The 20,665-nt window shown below is 44.8% G+C and overlaps 1 protein-coding gene across 7 annotated transcripts; it reads left to right on the top strand.

Moving 5' to 3' along the window:
• Window positions 1–303: 303 nt before the first annotated feature.
• Window positions 304–18,941, top strand: ZNF613 (zinc finger protein 613). 7 transcript variants are annotated; one of them, XM_060652440.3, is made up of 6 exons: window positions 323–434; window positions 4,224–4,409; window positions 4,948–5,155; window positions 7,555–7,681; window positions 7,923–8,066; window positions 16,327–18,941. In XM_060652440.3, the coding sequence occupies exons 3-6, from the start codon at window positions 5,141–5,143 to the stop codon at window positions 17,955–17,957; spliced, it is 1,917 nt and encodes a 638-aa protein (XP_060508423.3). In that variant the 5' UTR covers window positions 323–434; window positions 4,224–4,409; window positions 4,948–5,140; the 3' UTR covers window positions 17,958–18,941. The 7 variants fall into 7 exon arrangements, with proteins under 7 accessions (XP_060508428.3, XP_060508426.3, XP_060508420.3 ...); XM_060652443.3 differs by lacking the exon at window positions 4,224–4,409 and having other exon boundaries at window positions 315–434; window positions 7,974–8,066; XM_060652437.3 differs by lacking the exon at window positions 4,224–4,409 and having other exon boundaries at window positions 315–434.
• Window positions 18,942–20,665: the final 1,724 nt, after the last annotated feature.

The following is a 20,665-nucleotide window of genomic DNA, read 5'->3' as shown; positions in this document are numbered from 1 at the left end:
CTTTGCGCAAAGTCGTTTACTTTTCTCGCGAGCCCGCTGAGATGGACATAGCTTATTACCCCATGTTTGTCTTGTGTAAACTCGGGCTTCTGAATATCCGTGCGGTCTGCAGCGCAAGATTTAAGGTGCGAGAAATGGGAGTGTTTTCCGTAGGTGCTCAGTGTGCCGAGCCTTTCCTGGCGACTCGCCAATAGGACTACTTCGCCTTCTGTACGTCAAGTACAGAAGGATGGCCGCCTGGGACACGCGTGGCCAGATGGGCGCGGACATATTGACTCCGGGAAAAGCCGGAAGTCCAGGCGTCCGTGCTCCGTAGAAACGCCGCCGGCCCTCGCCGGCCGCCGTCGCTGGCGGGGAGCTGGGCACGGGCGCGGCAGGAGAATTCGCGGAAGTGCAGTTTGTAGGCGGTCGTCGTGGGGTCTCTAGAACATCAGGTCTGTGTGTGGGTCCGTCTGGGGAACAGGGTGAGAGGACCGAGGTGACTGTGGGGTCCGTGGGGAGAGGACGGAAGTGGGAGCCCGTGGTCGGGTGTGTGTGGGTGCAGTGCCTCTGGAGTCGGTCCTGAAGGATTGTGAGGGTCAGTGATTACACGTCTGTCGAGATCCACGTTTCCGAGTCTGTGGTCAGGGTTCGGTGCCCGTCTGTAGCGCCCGGCGACTGAGGACTAGTTTTGGAAGTGGATTTTGTTAATGAAAGCGGTGTCCGCTTCTGATTCGGGTTTTACCCTGTGGCTCATTGACAGGAGCGAGGGCGCGCGGTTAGCGAGCACAGGTGTCTGGTACAGGTTTCGGGATTATTCCAGGGTGGGGGGTGACGAGTGTTTGGGGGAAGTCCAGGTGTGTCGGCCCTTGAGAGGTTTGTGAGGGCTGAAGCAGGTGGGTGGGTGGGTTCCGACGTTTCCTTCCCTGTCAGCCCTTCCAGTCCAAGCCCTAGTTTGCCTTCCTTCCTCTCTTCCTCTCTTCCTCGGGGTCGCATCTCTTCCTCTCGACCCCCTAGATATGAGAGCTTTGTTGGAAATCGAGCATTAAACACAACGAAAGTGGGAAGGTTTCTACTAAAGATGAGGATTTTGCCCTTTCTGGAAGTTTACTGTGTGTACACATACACACACACTTGGAAACACTTCTTTTCGATGCCACTGTAACACAAGTAAAATAATATATATATTTTTAAAGTTTATGTATTTATGGTGAGAGAGAGCGAGGGAGAGGCAGGGAGAGGGGAGAGGGAGAGAGAATCCCAAGCAGGCTTGACACCGTTAGCACAGAGCCGAAGTGGGGCTCTTTCTCATGGCTGTGAGATCGGGACCTGCGTGGAAATCAAGAGTCAGACGATTCAGGGAACTGATACACGCAGGCGCCCGTGTGTACAAAGTTTTGTGTGGACATGCCTTTACTTCTGGATATAAACCTGGTGTGGAATTGCTGGGTCACACGGTAAATATGTTTAACTGTTGGAGGAACCACCAGACTATTTTCCAAAGTGGCTGAACCATTTTACATTCCCACGAGCAGTTATGAGGGTTCCATTTCCTCCACATATTCATCAACGCTTGCAATTTTCTTTTTTCTTTCTTTCTTTTTTTTTTTTTACTATATCTCAATTATGGTCTTGATGTTCATTTCTCTGAAGAAGAATGATATTGGGCATCTTTTCATGTGCTTACGCTATGCATAACTTCAAGGTATATATCTTTTCACTAAATATAGATTGTTAGCATTTCTCATAGCTGCATAATATTTCACTGGATGTGTATACTTTTATTCGTTCAATTAATTCTCTATTAGCAGACCTAAAATTATACTTTTATATCAACTTGGCCTGCTTGTTCCATTATTTCTTTTGCAACTTTTCCTAAAAGTGGATTTTTTTTGGATTCTAGCAAAATCTCTATTGAAAGTGTTCAATACGAAGTGTTAAGCCATTCCCCTAAAATAGTCACGTAACACTGCTGTAAGAAATGTGTGTTTTGGAATGCTGTCTATTTATTTAATTTTTTTTTATGTTTATTTATTTTGGAGAGAGAGAGAATGTGAGCAGGGGAGGGACAGAGAAAGGGAGACACAGAATGTGAAGCAGGCTCCAGGCTCTGATTGTCAGCACAGAGTTCGACGCGGGGCTCGAACTCACAAACCACAAGATCATGACCTGAGCCAAAGTCAGATGCTTAACTGACTGAGTCACTCAGGTGCCCCCAGAATGCTATCCACTTTTAGATAGAAGTCCTATAATCAGCCATCTGACCAAAAACTTATTTTTTTATACCAGAAATATTGTTTTTTTAGTTCATAAAATATAAGATGAAAAACTTATTTTTGGTATATGTTTACTCGAATCTCTGAAGTTCTGACCCTTACTTAATCACATTGAAGGAACTTTTAATCATATCCTTCCTCTTCTCTGATACTGATTATTCTTATTTGATTCTTTTTTTCTCTTACTTGATTCTTTATGAAATTAACTGGGTAGCATTTCCAGAATAGGTACAGATTATGTAAGGAGGTGTTACTGCTCATCCTTTTCTTGTTCTTGGCTTTAAAGAAGGTACTTTATTGTTTCACTGAACATATTTAGGACGTGTTGGATTGTTTTTATTGAATGAAATTCACAAAACAACGTTAACTATTTTAAAGTCAACAATGCAGTGGGTTTCAGTACATATATAACATTGTGCCCTCACCACTTCTGTCTATTTCCAGAGCATTTTTATCACTCTGAGGGGAATCCTCTAACAATTAAGCAGTCACTCTATACTCCCCTGCTCCCCCAGACCGTGACAACCACCAATCTGCTTTCTGTCTCTGTGGATTTACCTATTCTGGATATTTCATAGAAGTGGAATCATACAACATGTGACCTTTGGTGTCTGGCTTGTTTCACTTGGTATGCCTCATGGTTGTGTGTTGTATCCCGGGGTGCTCCTTCAGTGCTTAGCCAGACTATTTTGTTTACAACTCTGCCTTACCGTTCGTTTCCTACTTGCATTGAGTGTAGAGATCAGCCAGAGGGAAAGCTTAGGGTCTTCTCAGGTTTTTTTCTGAGCAGGTGTCCTGCCCTGTGCATGTACTTGGCTTTATACATTCCCCAGTATGCACTGGTGCTTTTATTTCTTTCTTCTTTATTTTTAACGTTTATTCATTTTTGAGAGACAGAGAGAGACAGAGCATGAGTAGGGGGAAGGGGCAGAGAGAGAGGGAGACACAGCATCGGAAGCAGGCTCCAGGCTCTGAGCTGTCAGCACAGAGCCCGACACGGGACTCGAACCCATGAACCGTGAGATCATGACCTCAGCTGAAGTTGGACGCTTAACAGACTGAGCCACCCAGGCACCCCCCAAGTTGCCTCTTTCTTGATTGAGTGATCACTTTGCTGCTATAAACCTATGAGTTTAGAGTTCTTTAGAGTTATGATAATGGTTTTGTTCTTTATTCTGACAGTTCTTGCTTGTTTTTTTTGATGTTTCTGTGGAGTTATGGGCCCTTGAAACTTCCCACTCTGTCATTGTCATTCAGTGGGAATTTTCCTTCATGATGTACCTGATTTGTTTTGTTTTGTTTTGTTGGTCACTGGTACTTTTTAAAGAAATAAACTGATCGCGGGGCGCCTGGCTGGCTCATTCGGAGGAGTATGCCACTCTTGTTCTTGGGGTTGTGAGTTTGAGCCCCACGTTGGGTGTAGAGATTACTTAAAAATAAATAAACAAATAAAAATCTTTTAAAAAAAATTCACTGACTGCAAATGCAACTTAAGTGATGGCCTCTAATCCACCCCCTCCCCTCCCCAGAGATAATGGCTTTCTTTCTCTTTCTTTCTTTCTTTTAAAGATTTTACCCTTTTTTTTTTTTAAGTTCATTTAGTTTTGAGAGAGTACATGCACACGCACATGAACAGGGGAAGGGCAGAGAGGGGGACAGAGGATCTGAAGCGAGCTCTGTGCTGGCAACATAGAGCCTAATGTGGGGTTCAAACTCACAGACAGTGAGATCATGACCTGAGCTGAAGTCAGACGCTTAACTGAGCCACCCAGGCGCCCCAAGATTTTACCTTTTTAAAGTAATCTCTGTACCCATCATGGGGCTCAAACCCACAACCCTGAGATCGAGTCACATGCTTCACTGATTGGGCCAGCCAGGCACTACTATGACTTTCTTGAACTTGGCTTATTATTTTTTTTATTTTTTATTAAAAACATTTTTTTTTTAATGTTTATCTTTGAGCGACAGAGTGCAAGCGGGGTGGGGAGCAGTGGGGCAGAGAGAGAGGGAGACACAGAATCGGAAGCACACTCCAGGCTCTGAGCTGTCAGCACAGAGCCCAATGCGGGACTCGAACTCATGAACTGCAAGATCACGACCTGAACTAAAGCCGGACGCTTAACCGACTGAGCCATCCAGGCGCCCCTGAACTCGGTTTATATAAAGCATGTTTTTATAGTTTCATTCAATGTGCATATAGCCAGAAAGAATAGCCTTGTTCAATATGCTTTAATTTTTTTCCCATTGGTTTGTCTTTGTTTCTTTCACATAACAATTAATGAAAATGGTTTGTTAGATAATGCTTTGCTGAGCACATTGGGTCTTCAAACTGAGCCATGTATGAAGACTTTTGAGCAGGTACACGAACACATGTGATTTTAAAAGAATAGATGTCCAAATTCTCACCTTTTACTTCTTCTCCTCCCAAACACTGACCTGTGTGAGAGGCCCCTGTTGGGGGCGTCACGCTGTGTTGTCTCTCCTTTCATGGCGCCTTTTGCAGACCCCACTTTCACTTCCTAGAAGAAAGTGCCCACACACTCACAGTCTGGTGTTTCTTTGCTCCAGAGTGCAGTAGCCTCTGGGGCTCCATACAAAGGGACAGATGGCCTTGAAATCAGGTGAGTGACAGTAGCAGTGATAGCATCTGGGCCCAGAGGAAATGTGCACTCAAAGTGAACTTACTTTTCAGCCCACAGGTCCCAGCTCTGGGAGCAAGATCCATCAAGCGAAGCAAGGAGCGGGTCTCAGGACCTGCGTGCGGTCATTTGTGGGGACACCACTGACCAGAGACCAAGATTTCTAACCAGGAATTTAGGACAATGCAAGGAAAAACTAGAGACACAGCGTCCCCGTTACTGGCTGTTTTCCAATAACAGAAGAAAATGATTAAGGACCAGGTGACTTTATTTTATTCTTCCCTTCATTCTGTGATTGATTTTTGGAGGACTTTAAAATGCAACTGAATTAAGTGGAAGAGTGTACAGTGGTAAATAGGATTTGTGCAGAAATAGATTTAGATTCCAACTCCAGTATCGAGGCAGATAGGCTCAGGAACATGTTGTTGTTAGGATCCACACTAACTCGTGTTAGAACATCCCGTGTGACTGGAGCATCTTTTGGGCTACGTTAGCTGTCCGCTTATGTCTGATGTCTCTGATGGCCATCACAACCGGAGAATCACGATGATCACAGGATAGACCATGACTGAGGAGAAAGCAGACTGGTTCCGCAAGGATGTCACTATATATTTCATGGCACCTAGGCATCCGGACTTTTGTCTAGGGGTGCTTCCTAGACGTGATATGGTGTCTTGAACTTCAACTTTCTCCTAAATGCACAACAGGGTTCCTCAGAGGCCTCTTTGAGAATAGACCAGGAGACCTCAGTGGGCACAGTTTTTTCTGGGACCATAACGAGAGGGCCCATGGATCCAGCCTTGCGGCCGTCAGGGTTAATCTGAAAATAAAACCCAGGTGACCTAAGAAAATGGAAGGACTGCATGACTTTAAAAAGTCCTTATGAACAGGGGGCTGAACTGGTTGGTGTTTGAGTTCAAATATGGCAGTAGAGAGTTGAAGGTACTGTTGTTGGGTAAGGTTGTTGGGATCCAGGCGGTTTGCTTTCAAACTCCCCCTTAATGTAAAATAGTACATGCTCCTTGCTCATGTTCAAAGCCAATTTCTACTGTCTCCTATTTTATTTTATTTACTAATTTTTTTAATGTTTGTTTATTTTTGAGAGAGAGAGACAGAGCATGAGCAGGGGAGGGGCAGAGAGAGAGGGAGACACAATCTGAAGCAGACTCCAGGCTCTGAGCTGTCAGCACAGAGCCCGATGCAGGGCTTGAACCCACGGACCACGAGATCATGACCTGAGCTGAAGTCGGATGCTTAACCAACTGAACCACCCAGGCACCAATATTTAAAAAAAATTTTTTTTTTACATTTATTTATTTTTGAAAGACAGAGAGAGACAGCATGAGCAGGGAAGGGGCAGAGAGAGAGGGAGACAGAATCAGAAGCAGGGTCCAGGCTCCGAGCTGTCAGCACAGAGCCCGACGTGGGTCTTGAACCCATGAACCGTGAGATCATGACCTGAGCTGAAGTTGGACCCTTAACTGACTGAGCCACCCAGGTGCCCCTGGGCGCCCCTATTTTATTTGTTTTTTGAGATCCAGTATATTTTTAAGGATTTTTTTAAAGTTTATTTTTGAGAAAGAGAGAGAAAGTGGGGGAGAGGAAGAGAGAGAGGGAAACACAGAATCTGAACCAGGGTGCAGGCTCTGAGCTGTCAGCACCCTGACGTGAGGCTTGAATCCTGAACTGTGAGATCAACACCTGAACCAAAGTCAGACGCTTGACTGACTAAGCTACCCAGGCACCCCATTGGAATACAGTATATTTTTAAAGTTTATTTATTTTGAGAGAGGGAGTGTGTGTGTGAGTGAGGGAGGGGCAGAGGGAGAGAGAGAATCCCAGCAGGCCCTGTGACTCAAGGCTCAAACCCACGAACTGTGAGATCATGACCTGAGCCTAAATCAAGAGTGAGCCGACTGAGCCATCCAGGTGCCATCTCCTTCTGTTACCTTTTAAATATTAACCCCATAGAACAGCCTGGATATATTTTAAAGGTAAAAAACTCCAATGATTACAGAGTTATATAGCAAAAGTGTGATTCTTCTTCATATATATATATAGCCAGTGCTTCAAATACATATATTGCAAATGTTTTTAGTTTAGCAGAATTTAATGACTACTTATTTCAGAAACTTCTGATTTGTTGAATGATGCTTCACTGCACGCTTCCTGAGTATTTTATTATACATACTTTAAACATGGATGTATTTTGCTTCTATAGCAACATAGTTTAAAAAATATCTGGGGTGCCTTAGTGGCTCAGTCAGTTAAGCGTCTGACCTTGGCTCAGGTCACGATCTCGTGGTTCGTGAGTTTGAGCCCCGCGTCGGGCTCTGTGCTGACAGCTCAGAGCCTGGAGCCTGTTTCGGATTCTGTGTCTCCCTCTCTCTCTGACCCTCCCCCGTTCATGCTCTGTCTCTCTCTGTCTCAAAAATAAATAAACGTTAAAAAAAAAAAAAGAAAGAAAAATAAATAAACATTAAAAAAATTTTTAATAAAATTAAAAATAAAACAAAAAATAATAAATTAAAAAAATATATCCAAAGACCTAAATGTACATATGTGGCCTATGTGGCGAAAATGAGAACAACTCCCCTTATATTCCTTCTGTTTCAGGAACTCGAGGAACAGTCATGTTAAACAGGACTGTGTTGTTACAGGAATCGCTGACACTGGAGGATGTGGCTGTGGACTTCACCCAGGAGGAGTGGCGGCTCCTGGCCCCCGCCCAGAAGGACCTGTACCGGGACGTGATGCTGGAGAACTTCAGGAACCTGGTGTCAGTGGGTGAGGACGGCTCCCCTGTGTCTCTCTTTTAGGGGGTTCCCAGTCAGTGGCCTTTCCTCTGTCAGCTTCGGAGAGCTCTGGCGTGTCTGTGCTGCTCAGACATGTAGGTTCTCAGTCCGTCCCCTCTGGCCCCAGATTCGAGGGTGTCATGTGCCTTTCCCGAGACAAGCCCTTTCTCTTTGCCTGCCTGGAAATTGCAATTGCATGGCCCCTGAAATAGAACATTGTTCTGTGTTGGCAGACCACGGCCCAGTTCACAGAGCCTGCCTCTTCTGTCGTTTCCCACGAACAGGGTATGTGGCCAGCATGCCGGCTGCACTCTCCAGACTGGAACAAGGGGGACGGTGGATGACAGAAGATGAAACCCGCCGTCGGATCTGTCCAGGTGAGAGCCAGTGGGGAAGATGGTGAGGAGGTCGCATTTAGTCACTCAGAGTGTCACGGCTGCAAGGGTGTCTGAGGACGTGTGTCACAGAGCTGTGAGAATCTCCCGTAGAAGGGTCCTTTCTCTTTTAGGTGCTTAGAGGACCTGTCTCTGCTTGGGTTCAATTCGTGGTTGTTTCATACAGGTCTCCGTTATTTTTCTCTCTGGGTTTCTTTTTCGAATCTTCAAATCTCATCAGCCTTCTTTGCCCGGTGCTGTATCATCACCTGTTCTTTCTGCTTCCCTTGCTCTGAAAGTCCACCTTCCACACCTCTCTCCAAAGAGAAGTGTTCAATTTGAGCCCCGTCTTCTGACTAGTGCCCCTTCCTGTCCCTTTGGATAACGTCATTTTCCCTTCCTAACATTCACTTCTGGTTTTGATTGGGAGTTAGGATTTCAACATGTGAATTTGGGAGGGATGTAACTTCTGATCTTCCCATCTTGCATCCGGGCTCTGTAGAAAACCTCTCGTATCTCTCCTTTGACACCACGGCCACATGCACAGAACTTCTGATGCTACGTGTTGGGGTTTCTCCCCACACGAAGCAGTTCTTTGTGACACCAGCTGGGTGTCTTACGATTGAACTCAGTTCTGACATTGTCTACCTGGAGGGTAGTGTTAGATCCCATAGGTTAAGGGCAGATCCCATGAGACTGCCCCCCGCTTTAGACATCAATCAGGTTACTCACAGCTTCTGTCTGACTTGGCTACAAATTCGAGGTTCCCATGACCTCCTCCCCCTTGAATTTGATTATTTGCTAGAATAATTCAGAGAATTTGGGGAAATACTTATTGTTTACTAGTTTGTTATAAAAGGATATGGTAAAGCATACAGATGAACATCCAGGTGGAAGAGGTGTGTAGGGAGAGGTATGTGGAAAGGGGCACAGAGCTTTCATCCCTCTACAGGCCTCTGTCTTGCCACACCTCCATGTGTTCAGCAACCCAGAAGCTCCCTGAACCCCATAGTACAGGGATTTTCTGGAGGCTTCATTACACACACGATCAATCATGAACTCTCTCTCCAGTCTCTTCTTTCTGGAGGATGGAGGGTGGGGCTGAAAGTTCCAAGCTTCTAATTAGGCCTGGTCTTTCTGCTGACCAGCCCCCATCCAGCAGCCCACCCAGAGTCACCTTATTAGAACAAAAGATACTCTTATCACCCAGGAAATTCCAAGGGATTTATGAACCCTGTGTCAGGAACCGAGGTCAGAAACCAAACATTAGAACAGAAGATGCTGAGTGCTCTTATCACTTAGGAAATTGTAAGGGTTTGGGGCGTTTTCTGTGGGAACCTGGGGCGGTGAAGTGTGTCTTTTTTCCTCGACACTTCCCTACCTCCTTAGCTCCCTTATTTAAAGCCTTTTGATTTCTTAAAATTTCTCATTCTTTGTTCTCCGCCCAGACTACATCATTGCTTTAATTTCCTTGTATAATTATTCATTCTGATCTTTCTTTTAGTCTTCCTAAATGAGACTGCTGGATTCATTCCCTTGAATCTTTCCTTTTCCTTATGATAATCACCAACATTAAATCCCAACTAATCACATTACCAGTCTTATATAGGACAGAAATTTCTCTTCGATCAACAGTCTCCATAATATGCTGTCTCTTGCTTATATAGAATTTGCTTCCCTTTTCGTAAAGTCAAGGTCAACTGTATTGGAAGGAGTCTTTTTTTTTCTTTTTTTTAATTTTATTTTTTCTTTTTTAAAATTTACATCCAACTTAGTTAGCATATAGTGCAACAGTGATTTCAGGAGTAGATTCCTTAATGCCCCTTACCCATTTAGCCCATCCCCCCTCCCACAACTCCTGCAGTAACTCTCAGTTCTCCATCTTTATGAGTCTCTTCTGTTTTGTTCCCCTCCCTGCTGTTATATTATTTTCTTTCCCTTCCCTTATGTTCATCTGTTTTGTCTCTTAAAGTCCTCATATGAGTGAAATCATATGATTTTTGTCTTTCTCTGACTAATTTCACTTAGCATAATACCCTCCAGTTCCAAACACGTAATTGCAAATGGCAAGATTTCATTCTGATTGCCAAGTAATACTCCATTGTGTATGTATATACCACATCTTCTTCATCCATTCATCCATCGATGGACATTTGGGCTCTTTCCATACTTTGGCTGTTGTTGATAGAGCTGCTATAAACATGGGGGTGCATGTGTTCCTTTGAAACAGCACACCTGTATCCCGTGGATAAATGCCTAGTAATGCAATTGCTGGGTCGTAGGGTAGTTCTATTTTTAGTTTTTTGAGGAGCCTCCATACTGTTTTCCAGAGTGGCTGCACCAGCTTGCATTCCCACCAACAATGCAAAAGAGATCCTCTTTCTCTGCATCCTCGCCAACATCTGCTGTTGCCTGAGTTGTTAATGTTAGCCATTCTGACAGGTGTGAGGTTTTGATTTGTATTTCCCTGATGATGAGTGATGTGGAGCATTTTTTCATGTGTCGGTTGGCCATCTGGATGTCTTCCTTGGAGGAGTGTCTATTCCTGTCTTTTGCCCTTTTCTTCACTGGATTATTTGTTTTTTGGGTGTGGAGTTTGAGAAGTTCTTTAGATTTTGGATACTAACTCTTTATCTGATATGTCGTTTGTAAATATCTTCTCCCGTTCTGTCGGTTGCCTTTTAGTTTTGCTGATTGTTTCCTTCACTGTGCAGAAGCTTTTTATTTTGATGAGGTCCCAGTAGTTCATTTTTGCTTTTGTTTCCCTTGCCTCCGGAGATGTGTTGAGTAAGAAGTTGCTGCGGCCAAGATCAAAGAGGTTTTTGCCTGCTTTCTGCTCGAGGATTTTGATGGCTTCCTGTCTTACATTGAGGTCTTTCAACCATTTTGAGTTTCTTTTTGTGTATGGTGTAAGAAAGTGGTCCAGGTTCATTCTTCTGCATGTTGCTGTCCAGTTTTCCCAGCACCACTTGCTGAAGAGACTGTCTTTATTCCATTGGATATTCTTTCCTGCTTTGTCAAAGATTAGTTGGCCATACGTTTGTGGGTCCATTTCTGGGTTCTCTATTCTATTCCATTGATCTGAGTGTCTGTTCTTGTGCCAGTACCATACTGTCTTGATGATTACAGCATTGTAGTATAACTTGAAGTCTGGGATTGTGATGCCTCCTGCTTTGGTTTTCTTTTTCAAGATTGCTTTGGCTACTCGGGGTCATTTCTGGTTCTGTACAAATTTTAGGATTATTTGTTCTAGCTCTGTGAAGAATGCTGGTGTTACTTTGATAAGGATTGCATTGAATATGTAGATTGCTTTGGGTAGTATCGACATTTTAACAGTATTTTTTTCTGCCTATCCAGGAGCATGGAATCTTTTTCCATGTTTTGTGTCTTCTTCAATTTCTTTCATAAGCTTTCTAGTTTTCAGTGTGTAGATTTTTCACCTCTTTGGTTAGATTTATTCCTAGGTATTTTATGGTTTTTGGTGCAACTGTAAATGGGATCGATTCCTTGATTTCTCTTTCTGTCGCTTCATTGTTGGTGTATAGGACGAAGGAGTCTTTTTAATGTGTTCCATACATGAGGATCTTTCCTTGGTTCATTGTTTGAAATATTTTCTGATTACCTTAAATGGTTTTTTGGTAGCCTTGTACACGTGGGCACCGACAGCCGTGAGCAACAACAGCAATAACAAATTATTTTCAGAGATGACTTTGTACGAGGGGAAACAAAGTTGATCGAAACAAGCAAATAAGTGTAACGTCTTGTGGGGAAAAGTCCGGGAAGATCGGTGGGACAGCAGTGGAATTGTGTGCGAGGCCCCAGAGCTGCTGGAGGAGCTGGGAGTCTAGCTGGGGCCTCTAAGCTTAGGTCTTCAGGGATGGGAGTAACTCTTTGGTAAGACGCCTTTGAGCAGCTGTATGAGGAGTGTGAGGGCCTCGGGTGAACTGAGCTGCCAGAGGACATCATTGCAAGTTCAAAGGCCTGAGGCAGGAACATGTGTGAGGAACCTCAGGGAAGCTGGTGTGAGTACAGGGAAGGGAGCCAGAGGGACAGTGGCTGGTGATCACATGGAGATGAGGGCAATGGGGTAGCGGCTGGAGTTAGATTAGACATCTCGTGTATCACCTTGGAAGCACATTTCAAGGACTTGATGTTTTTAAAATATTTTTTTTATTTTTGAGAGAGAGAGAGAGAGAGAAGACAGGCCGGGAAGGGGCAGAGAGAGAGGGAGAGACAGAATCCCAAGCAGGCTCTGTGCCGTAAGCGCAGAGCCCAATGCGGGGCTGGAACTCATGAACAGTGAGATCATGACCTGAACTGAAATCAAGAGTCAGTCACTTAAACAACTGAGCCACCCAGGCGCCCCAAGGACTTGATATTTTTAAATAACGAGATAAGAAAGCATTAGGGAGTTTTCACTAGAGAATGAATACAAAATCACTTCTATTTAAAATGATGGCTTTGGCTACTTTGTAGAAAGGAGATGGTAGCAGACAGGCTGAGGGCTGAAGTCCAGCTGGGAACCTGTTGCTATGGTCCAGGACACCTGGGCAGAGAGGGTGAGGGTCGGTCAGCTTCTGAACGTGTTTATAAAGAGGGCAGAAATAATTTCCTACTGAAGTACGTAGAGGCTGCGAGAGAAGACACAGAAGCAGGATGACAGGAAGTCTTTCGGTGCGAGTCCGGAAGGAGTAGAGTTTCCATTTCTGAGATGAAGACGACGTGCGGAGGAGGAGGTGTGGGTTGAGGAGTCGTGAGTTCTGTTTTGCACATTGTACATAAGACTGTGCTCACGTGTGTCCAGGCTAGCATGCTGCATTTGGATATGGCAGAGGAGTCCAGGGAGAGTTTAGGACTAGAGATGGAAATATGGATTGAGTATATCTCGTGTCGTATGTGGACAGATTAAGAAGAGCCTTGGACAGAGGTGCCTGGGTGGCTCAGTCAGTTAAACGTCCAACTTCCTCTGAGGTCATGATCTCGCCGTCCGTGAGTTCAAGCCCATCGTTGGGCTCTGTGCTGATCGCTCAGAGCCCGGGGCCTGCCTCTGATTCTGTCTCCCTTTCTCTCTGCCCCTCTCTACTCATGCTCTGTGTGTGTGTCTCTCTCTCTCAAGGAATCAGAAGGTGGCCATTTGTTAAACACAGGGTTTCCCAGACCCTTTCTTTTGAGAGTGTGTTTTTGTTAGCTTCAGGGTGATGGCCTGGGCTGGTCTATATATGATGCTGTAAAACAGGCCCTCTTGAGCCTAATTGGTTGAGCCACAGTCTTCATATGTGCTGGAGGAAATTGAATTTAGTAAGAAGTAAAGCAATATATTCTAGAAGTAGGATTTTAGTAGAAAGTAGAGAACAGGGGCTTCTGGGCAGCTCAGTTGGTTGAGTGTCTGACTTCGGCTCAGGTCATGATCTTGCAGGTTCGTGAGTCGGAGCCCCGCGTCGGGCTCTCTGCTGTCAATACAGAGCCCACTTTGGATCCTCTGTCCCCCTTCTCTCTCTCCACCTCCCCTGCTCGCATGCATGAGTGCACTCTTCCTCTCTCTCTCAAAAATAAATAATAAACATAAAAAAAAAAGAAAACGGGACAAATTGGCATGTAAAACGTGGAGGTTCAGCTTTGAATGAGGCGTCTCGCACTACAGTTCTGGGCTGGGTGAAGTTAATTGTCAGTGAACGGTAAAGCTAGGAGTACTTTAGAAACCGAGGGGAAACGGCTCACAGTGACGCAGAGTAGGAGAAGGGTCGATGGAAACCAAGATGTATATGTAGAATTTTGAAAGAGGGGCACCTGGCTGGCCCAGTCCATTAAGCGTCCGACTCTCGATTTCGGCTCAGGTCATGATCTCACGGTTCGTGAGTTTGAGCCCCATGTCGGGCTCTGTGCTGACAGCATGGAACCTGCTTGGGATTCTCTCTTTCTCCTTCTCTTTCTGCCCTCTTCACCCCCGCTCATTCTCTCTCTCTCTCTCTCAAAATAAAAAAGTAAACTTAAAAAAAAAAGAATTTTGGAAAAAGATGCTATTGGGGGCAAGGTGTCGATTTGGGGGCTCATTACACTGACATGGGAACAGTTGGAATATTCCTTGTGTGCAAGTACAAAATGTAAATGTGACAGAAGAAGGTGACAGCCCCTCGTGTGGTATTGTGATGTAAGAAACACGTATTTGGTCTTTTGCCCTGGTTCCTGGCACAGAGTGTCTACAACCCTTGTAATTTCCTGACTATGGGCATGTTTATTTCCCTTATTAATGTAGACAATGTTTGTTGCTTCTCCCTGGGTTTTTTTTTCCCCCTTTGGTATTTTTGTTTCTAATTAAATTTTTAGTTTTAATTCCGCTATAGTTAACATACGGTGTTATATTCACTTCAGGTGTCCGATATAGTGATTCGACAATTGGACGCACTACTCAGTGCTGATCATGATAGATAAATGCAATCTTAATCCCCTTCACCTATTTCACCTACCCCCACCCTCCTCCCCTCTGGTAACCGTCAGTTTGTTTTCTATAGTTGAGAGTCTGTTTTTTTGGTTTGTCTCTCTCTCTTTTTTTTTTTTTTCCCTTTGTGTATTTTTGTTTCTTTTTTTGAGAGAGCATGCACTTGCGAGCAGGGGAGGAGCAGAGAGAGAGGGAGAGAGTCTTAAGCAGGCTCCATAGTCATTATGGATCCTGACCCGGGACTCAACCTCATGAACCATGAGATTATGACCTGAGCTGAAAGCAAGAGTCGGACACTTAACAGACTGAGCCACCCAGGCGCCCCTGTTTTTGTTTCTTAAAGTTCACATATGAGTGAAATCATATGGTATTTGTCTTCCTCCATGGGCTTTTTTTTTTTTTTTTAATGTTCATTTATTTGTTTTGAGAGAGACAGCTGGGGAGGGGCAGAAAGAGAGGGAGAGAGAGAATCCCAAGCAGGCTCTGCACTGTCAGCACAGAGCCCGATGTGGAGCTCGATCTCACAAACCGTGAGATCATGACCAGAGCTGAAATCAAGAGGTGGACCCTTAACTGACTGAACCATACAGGCGCCCCAGTCCATGGGCTGTTTAAAACCCAAACTCCTGGAGCGCCTGGGTGGCTCAGTCAGTTGAACATCCAATTCTTGATTTCATCTCAGGTCATGCTCTCACGGTTTGTGAGTTCGAGTCCCGCATGGGGTTCTGTGATGACGGCACAGAGCCTGCTTGGGTTTCTCTGTCTCCCTCTCTCTCTGCCTCCCCGCCGCCCCCAACACTCTCTCTTTCAAAAATAAATAAATAAACATTTAAAAACCCAAACTCCTAATGTTCCAGTAATTGTAAACATGGTCCCGTACTTTCATCTTTCAACGTACTCATTTATCCAAGTGCGAACCCAACCAGTTTCCTGTCTTTATGTGACATTTATACACTGGTGATTTCTACACTGTTATTTCTAGTTGAGACCTTTCTTAGGATTTGCATATCCAATCAAGCTCTTCGTGTCTGTATCAGCTATCCAAAACGCCTCTGAAGGCTGATACGCTCGCTTAATTTCCCCACATTCCAAACCCCAATAATATTTCCCATCTCATTAAAAGTCACTACCCACCTGTCAATTGGCCCAGGTCAAATACTTCAGAATAAGACCTGATTCCTCACGTGTATTAATTACCCCCAAGTTGAAGTTGTGAGCGAGTCTTGTCTTTCCTCTCTCCACATTATGTTCTGACTCCCTCCACCTCCCTCTCCATTGCTCCCTGAACCCACTTTTCACAGTTTGTAGCTTTGCAGCTTTCTCTGTCACTGCTTGCTTAATTTGGTTTTTCCTAACTAGAACGTATGCTCAGTGGAAACAGGAAATGTGTGTCTATGTCCTCATCACCAGCACAATGCCTGGTACACGGTCATAGTTTCCTAAGGATTTATGGATGTATGAATGTGTCCCACAACATTTTAAAACGGATATCCTTCTATCTCCTCTGGGAACTTGGTTTTATTGTACTTTCTTAGCATGCTTTGTAAGGTCACAGTTAGAAAGGAGCCAAATCTATGTTTATTCATTTTGAGTGATCTAACCTTATTTATGCACTGACTATTCTTCCCTTTTTTCTTTGCTTATATTATTGTGCTTAACCTTTGTTCAAATGATAACAAACATATTTCCTGGAGTTTCTTTAAAATGAGGTCATAGGGTTGTCAATAAGGAACCAACCTACACAGATCCACTTGAGAAATAGTTTTAGTGTATATCAAGCTGATATATCAAGCTCATGGAAAGATTCATTCTTCTCTTCTTTCCTAGAGATCAAGAAAGATGGTGGCCATCCACAGGGGCACTTGCAGAATCAAAGATGTCCAAAGAGAATGAAACAATGCCATGAACATAATACATTTGGAAACACTGTTCATCGGAGTAAAAGTAATTTTCCTGTAAGGCAAAGTCATGACATCTTTGACTTACATGGGAAAACACTGAAGTCAAATTTAAGTTCAGTTAACCGGAACAGAAGCTACGAAGTAAAGAACCTGACTGAGGTTAATGGGGACATGAAATCCTTTTCCCGTACAAAGCATGACCAGTATTGTATTGAAATTAAATTTCCTGAATGTGGAAATTCTGCCAATACAAATTCCCAATTCATCAAGCATCAGAGAACTCAAAAGACAGAGAAACCCCACGTATGCGGTGAGTGTGGAAAGGGCTTCTTCAAGAAGTCTCGGCTCACAGATCATCAGAGAGTGCACACAGGAGAGAAGCCTCATGGATGCAGCATATGCGGCAAAGCCTTTTCCAGAAAGTCCAGGCTCACCGAACACCAGAAAACGCACATAGGAGAGAGGCGGTACGCGTGCACTGAATGTGACAGATCATTCCCCAAGAAATCACGGCTCCTCGTGCATCAGAAAACTCACACAGGAGAGAAACCCTATGTGTGCAGTGAGTGTGGAAAAGGCTTCTTCAAGAAGTCTCGGCTCATTAACCATCAGAGAGTTCACACGGGAGAGAAGCCCCATGGATGCAGTCTGTGTGACAAGGCATTTTCCAGAAAGTCCAGGCTCATTGAACACCAGAGAACTCACACAGGAGAAAAACCTTACGAATGCACCCAGTGTGACAAAACATTCCGCTGGAAGTCGCAGCTCAACGCCCATCAGAAGACTCATACGGGAGAGAAACCGTATATATGCAGTGATTGTGGGAAAGGCTTCATTCAGAAGGGCAATCTCATCGTACACCAGCGGACGCACACTGGGGAGAAACCTTACGTATGCAGTGACTGTGGAAAAGGCTTCATTCAGAAGGGCAATCTCCTTAAACATCAACGCATTCACACTGGAGAGAAACCCTATGTATGCACCGAATGTGGGAAAGGCTTTAGCCAGAAGACCTGCCTCATATCCCATCAGCGATTTCACACTGGAAAGACGCCCTTTGTGTGTAGTGAGTGTGGAAAATCCTGTTCCCACAAGTCCGGTCTCATTAACCACAGGAGGATTCACACAGGAGAGAAACCCTATACCTGCGGTGACTGCGGGAAGGCCTTTAGAGATAAGTCGTGCCTTAACAGACACCGGAGGACTCATACAGGAGAGAGGCCCTACAGGTGCACTGACTGTGGGAAGGCTTTCTCCCACCTGTCTTGCCTCGTTTACCATAAGGGAATGTTGCACGCAAGAGAGAAAGGTGTACGTCCAGTCACGGTGGGGAATCCTTTCTCAGAGAGCCACAGCCCATCACGTTCAAGGGATAGCACGCAGGAGAAAGACCCTGTTAATGTGTCCAGGCCAATGCCTTCTGTAGCGGCTCAGACTTCGTTACGCCTCTGCGGGCTCCTAGCAAATAGGAACACAGCCACGGTGGGACAGCCAGGTGCTAGATGTGCACCACCAGCAGATAACCGAGTTTGCACAGGAAAAAGCACACAGGCATAAAGTGCGATACAATCTAGGTGGAAAGCCCTTGAATAAAACCTGCCAGGTCAGTGTGTGGCTGACAGGCGTATACTGAGACGCATAGTGTGAAGCCCGGGAATAGTATAAAAAGACAAACCGAATAAAGATCCGGAAAGCCTTTGTGGAAAGATAGAGCCTACCAGGTGTCTCACGGGTCCCATATCAGCAGTGAGCTCATAGCTGGTAGAAATATAACGACTGTGGGAAAGTCCTTCCCCAGAGAGAAGACCTCACTAGGTGCCAGACGGTTCCCACAGGAGAGAAACTGTTGGAAGAGCTTTGAAGGCAGTGACTGTGGCAGGACTGTCACTGAAGCATCCTCAGGCTGGGGAAATCCTACAGAAAAAAAGGACTCTGAGCACACCAACTGTGGAATGTCTTCAGCAAAATAGCAGCAAACACATCCAGCGAATACGCCCTGTGAAAGTGAATATTTCAGAGATTTCTGCCAGAAGTCTAGACTCATTCCACACAGTGAGCATTTCAGGACAATATACCTTGAATCAGACTCCTAATTGATGTGATGGTGACTCCTTAATTCAAAGGAGGTGGTAGATGGTGCACATCAGTGGTTAGAACTATAACAGTGCACCCCCCCTTTTCTGGGGGGGCGCATGAACCTTTCATTCCCACCCAGGATCAGTATTTGGTTAGATCCTGTATTATTTTGGTTCTAAATTTATTCGGTTAATTTTAGACCACTGAAGTCCTTCAAAAGGAAGCTGAATACATTTAATTCAGTGTTGTACCGTGGCATATTTGGATGCGTTTGACTTTGTAAATATCCCCCAAAGGAACAACTACTCGGAACTCCTGAATAACATATCCGTCAAGTTCTTTGCCTAGAAGACAGTTCCCAGCCGGTACACACACTGCTCAGAAAACCTTTCATTAGCTATTTCCATACATGATCTACAGATGCTGACAGTAGTGAACTAAATAAGAATCCTTGCTGCCTTTGAAGTGTTTTTTTTTTTCTTTTTAAACTGAATTACATGCATATAGCACTTTGACCTTCCAGCACACGTAATCAGAGGATAGATACACCTACATTAGTTGAAAGGGACATAAGGTAAAAGGTACAAAGTATCATGGTAATTTCTTGCTCGAGGGGCATGTTATTATTTGGACAGGGATGGGGAAAAGACTCAGTTGGTTTTACATGTGTAAAATAGGATGTGGATTCTTTGTTAAAAGATACTTTCTTTCTACCTGGATTATAAATCCCTACCCAGATAGTTTATAGATTTTCGCATATTCCCCAGCCCATAGCAGACTGGAAACAAATCCCATGGCTTTGAAAGGCGACTGAAAGTAAATGTGTGGCCTAAATGAATGACCCACTGGACTAATCAAGCGGATTTTTGTTCACTTAAGGAAAGGAGCTACGGGAAAGAAATTTCAAAGATCAGAAAATTATAAAAAGAAAAAAAAAGAATCCTGAATAGAGGCCCCTGGCAATAGAGAAAGGGCAGATCAGAGAAGGAATAGGATCCTCAGAGCAAGCCCAATTGATAGAAAATGACGTCACCTCCAAAAAGGAGGACAGTGTGTTAGATGGGTGGAGGTGAGATTCTTTCGATGCTGTGAAGCGCCCTGACCCTCGCTCCACAGTCTGCCCCCTGTTAGAGCTTTTATCTCAGGGATCCCAGCTCCTTTGTGATGTGATGAACTGGGACACGTAGCTTCATCACGCTCACTGTCCTGGGAACGGGGCCTTGTCCTCTCTCCTGTACTCAGGGTTCTTTCCCTTGCTTCAGGAAAGATCTGTCCAGCTTAAAAGCGGAGCGCTGATTACAAGGGAAAAAAGTGGAAATTTGCCATCAAGTGGCTGTCTCATCATTGAATTCCAAACACTGGGTTTTTGAGGAATTTACTGCAACAGATGTTTTTTTGAGCGCCTGCACTGTGCCAGGCACTGTTGTAGACATGGGGTACACACTGGTGAACAAAACATGCAAAATAATGGCCTCTGGAAGGATGGATTTGAACAGATGCTCTTCAAAGAATCAGAAATGGACTCTTGTTCGGCTCAGGCTTCAGGTCATCGCCACTCCTCGTGTCGCGAATCTGCACTGCCTCTCGTGGCCCGTGTCTTTGTCCTTGAATCTTCAGTCGGGGTCCCTGAAGGGGCTGCCCAGGCCTGCCTCGAACCCTGAGGCCCAGGTGCTGACTCACCTTTCCGAGGCTGGCGTCCCAGGTAAATAAAACATTTTAGTAGGATAGGTGGTTCCAGATGGTCCTCTTTGAGAAGGCCATGTCTGTTTACATCCTCTAGGCTCCACCCCTCACCTTCATAAAAATCGTAACAATTACTAAGCGTGCTGACTGCCAGATGATAATGGCATTGTTGGTTACTTAGACTCTGGAGTGCTCCATTTCCATCTTCATGTATTTTAAGGAACTGCTTTTCTACCTTTGAAGCCTCATCATTTCCCCCTCGGTCCAGGTGCCACGTTCTCAGCTGTGGCACAGGGTGACGGGTGAGGATCCTAAGGTCTAAGGGCTTGGGTCTACATGGGTCACTGCCTTGTCTGGCTCAGTGGGGTGGGTGTATTAGTCTTCTCGGGCTGTCATAACAGAGCACAGACTGGCTGGCTTACGCAGCAGACATTTCTCACAATTCTGGAGGCTAAAGTCTGAGATCAAGGTCCCCACGGTTGGTTCCTTCCGAGGTCTTTCCTCGA

Source organism: Panthera onca, chromosome E2, assembly GCF_046562875.1.
Source record: "Panthera onca isolate mPanOnc1 chromosome E2, mPanOnc1 haplotype 2, whole genome shotgun sequence".
Classification (NCBI taxonomy): domain Eukaryota; kingdom Metazoa; phylum Chordata; class Mammalia; order Carnivora; family Felidae; genus Panthera; species Panthera onca.
Note: the sequence above shows the minus strand (reverse complement) of the source record. Positions and strands in the feature narration are given on the sequence as shown.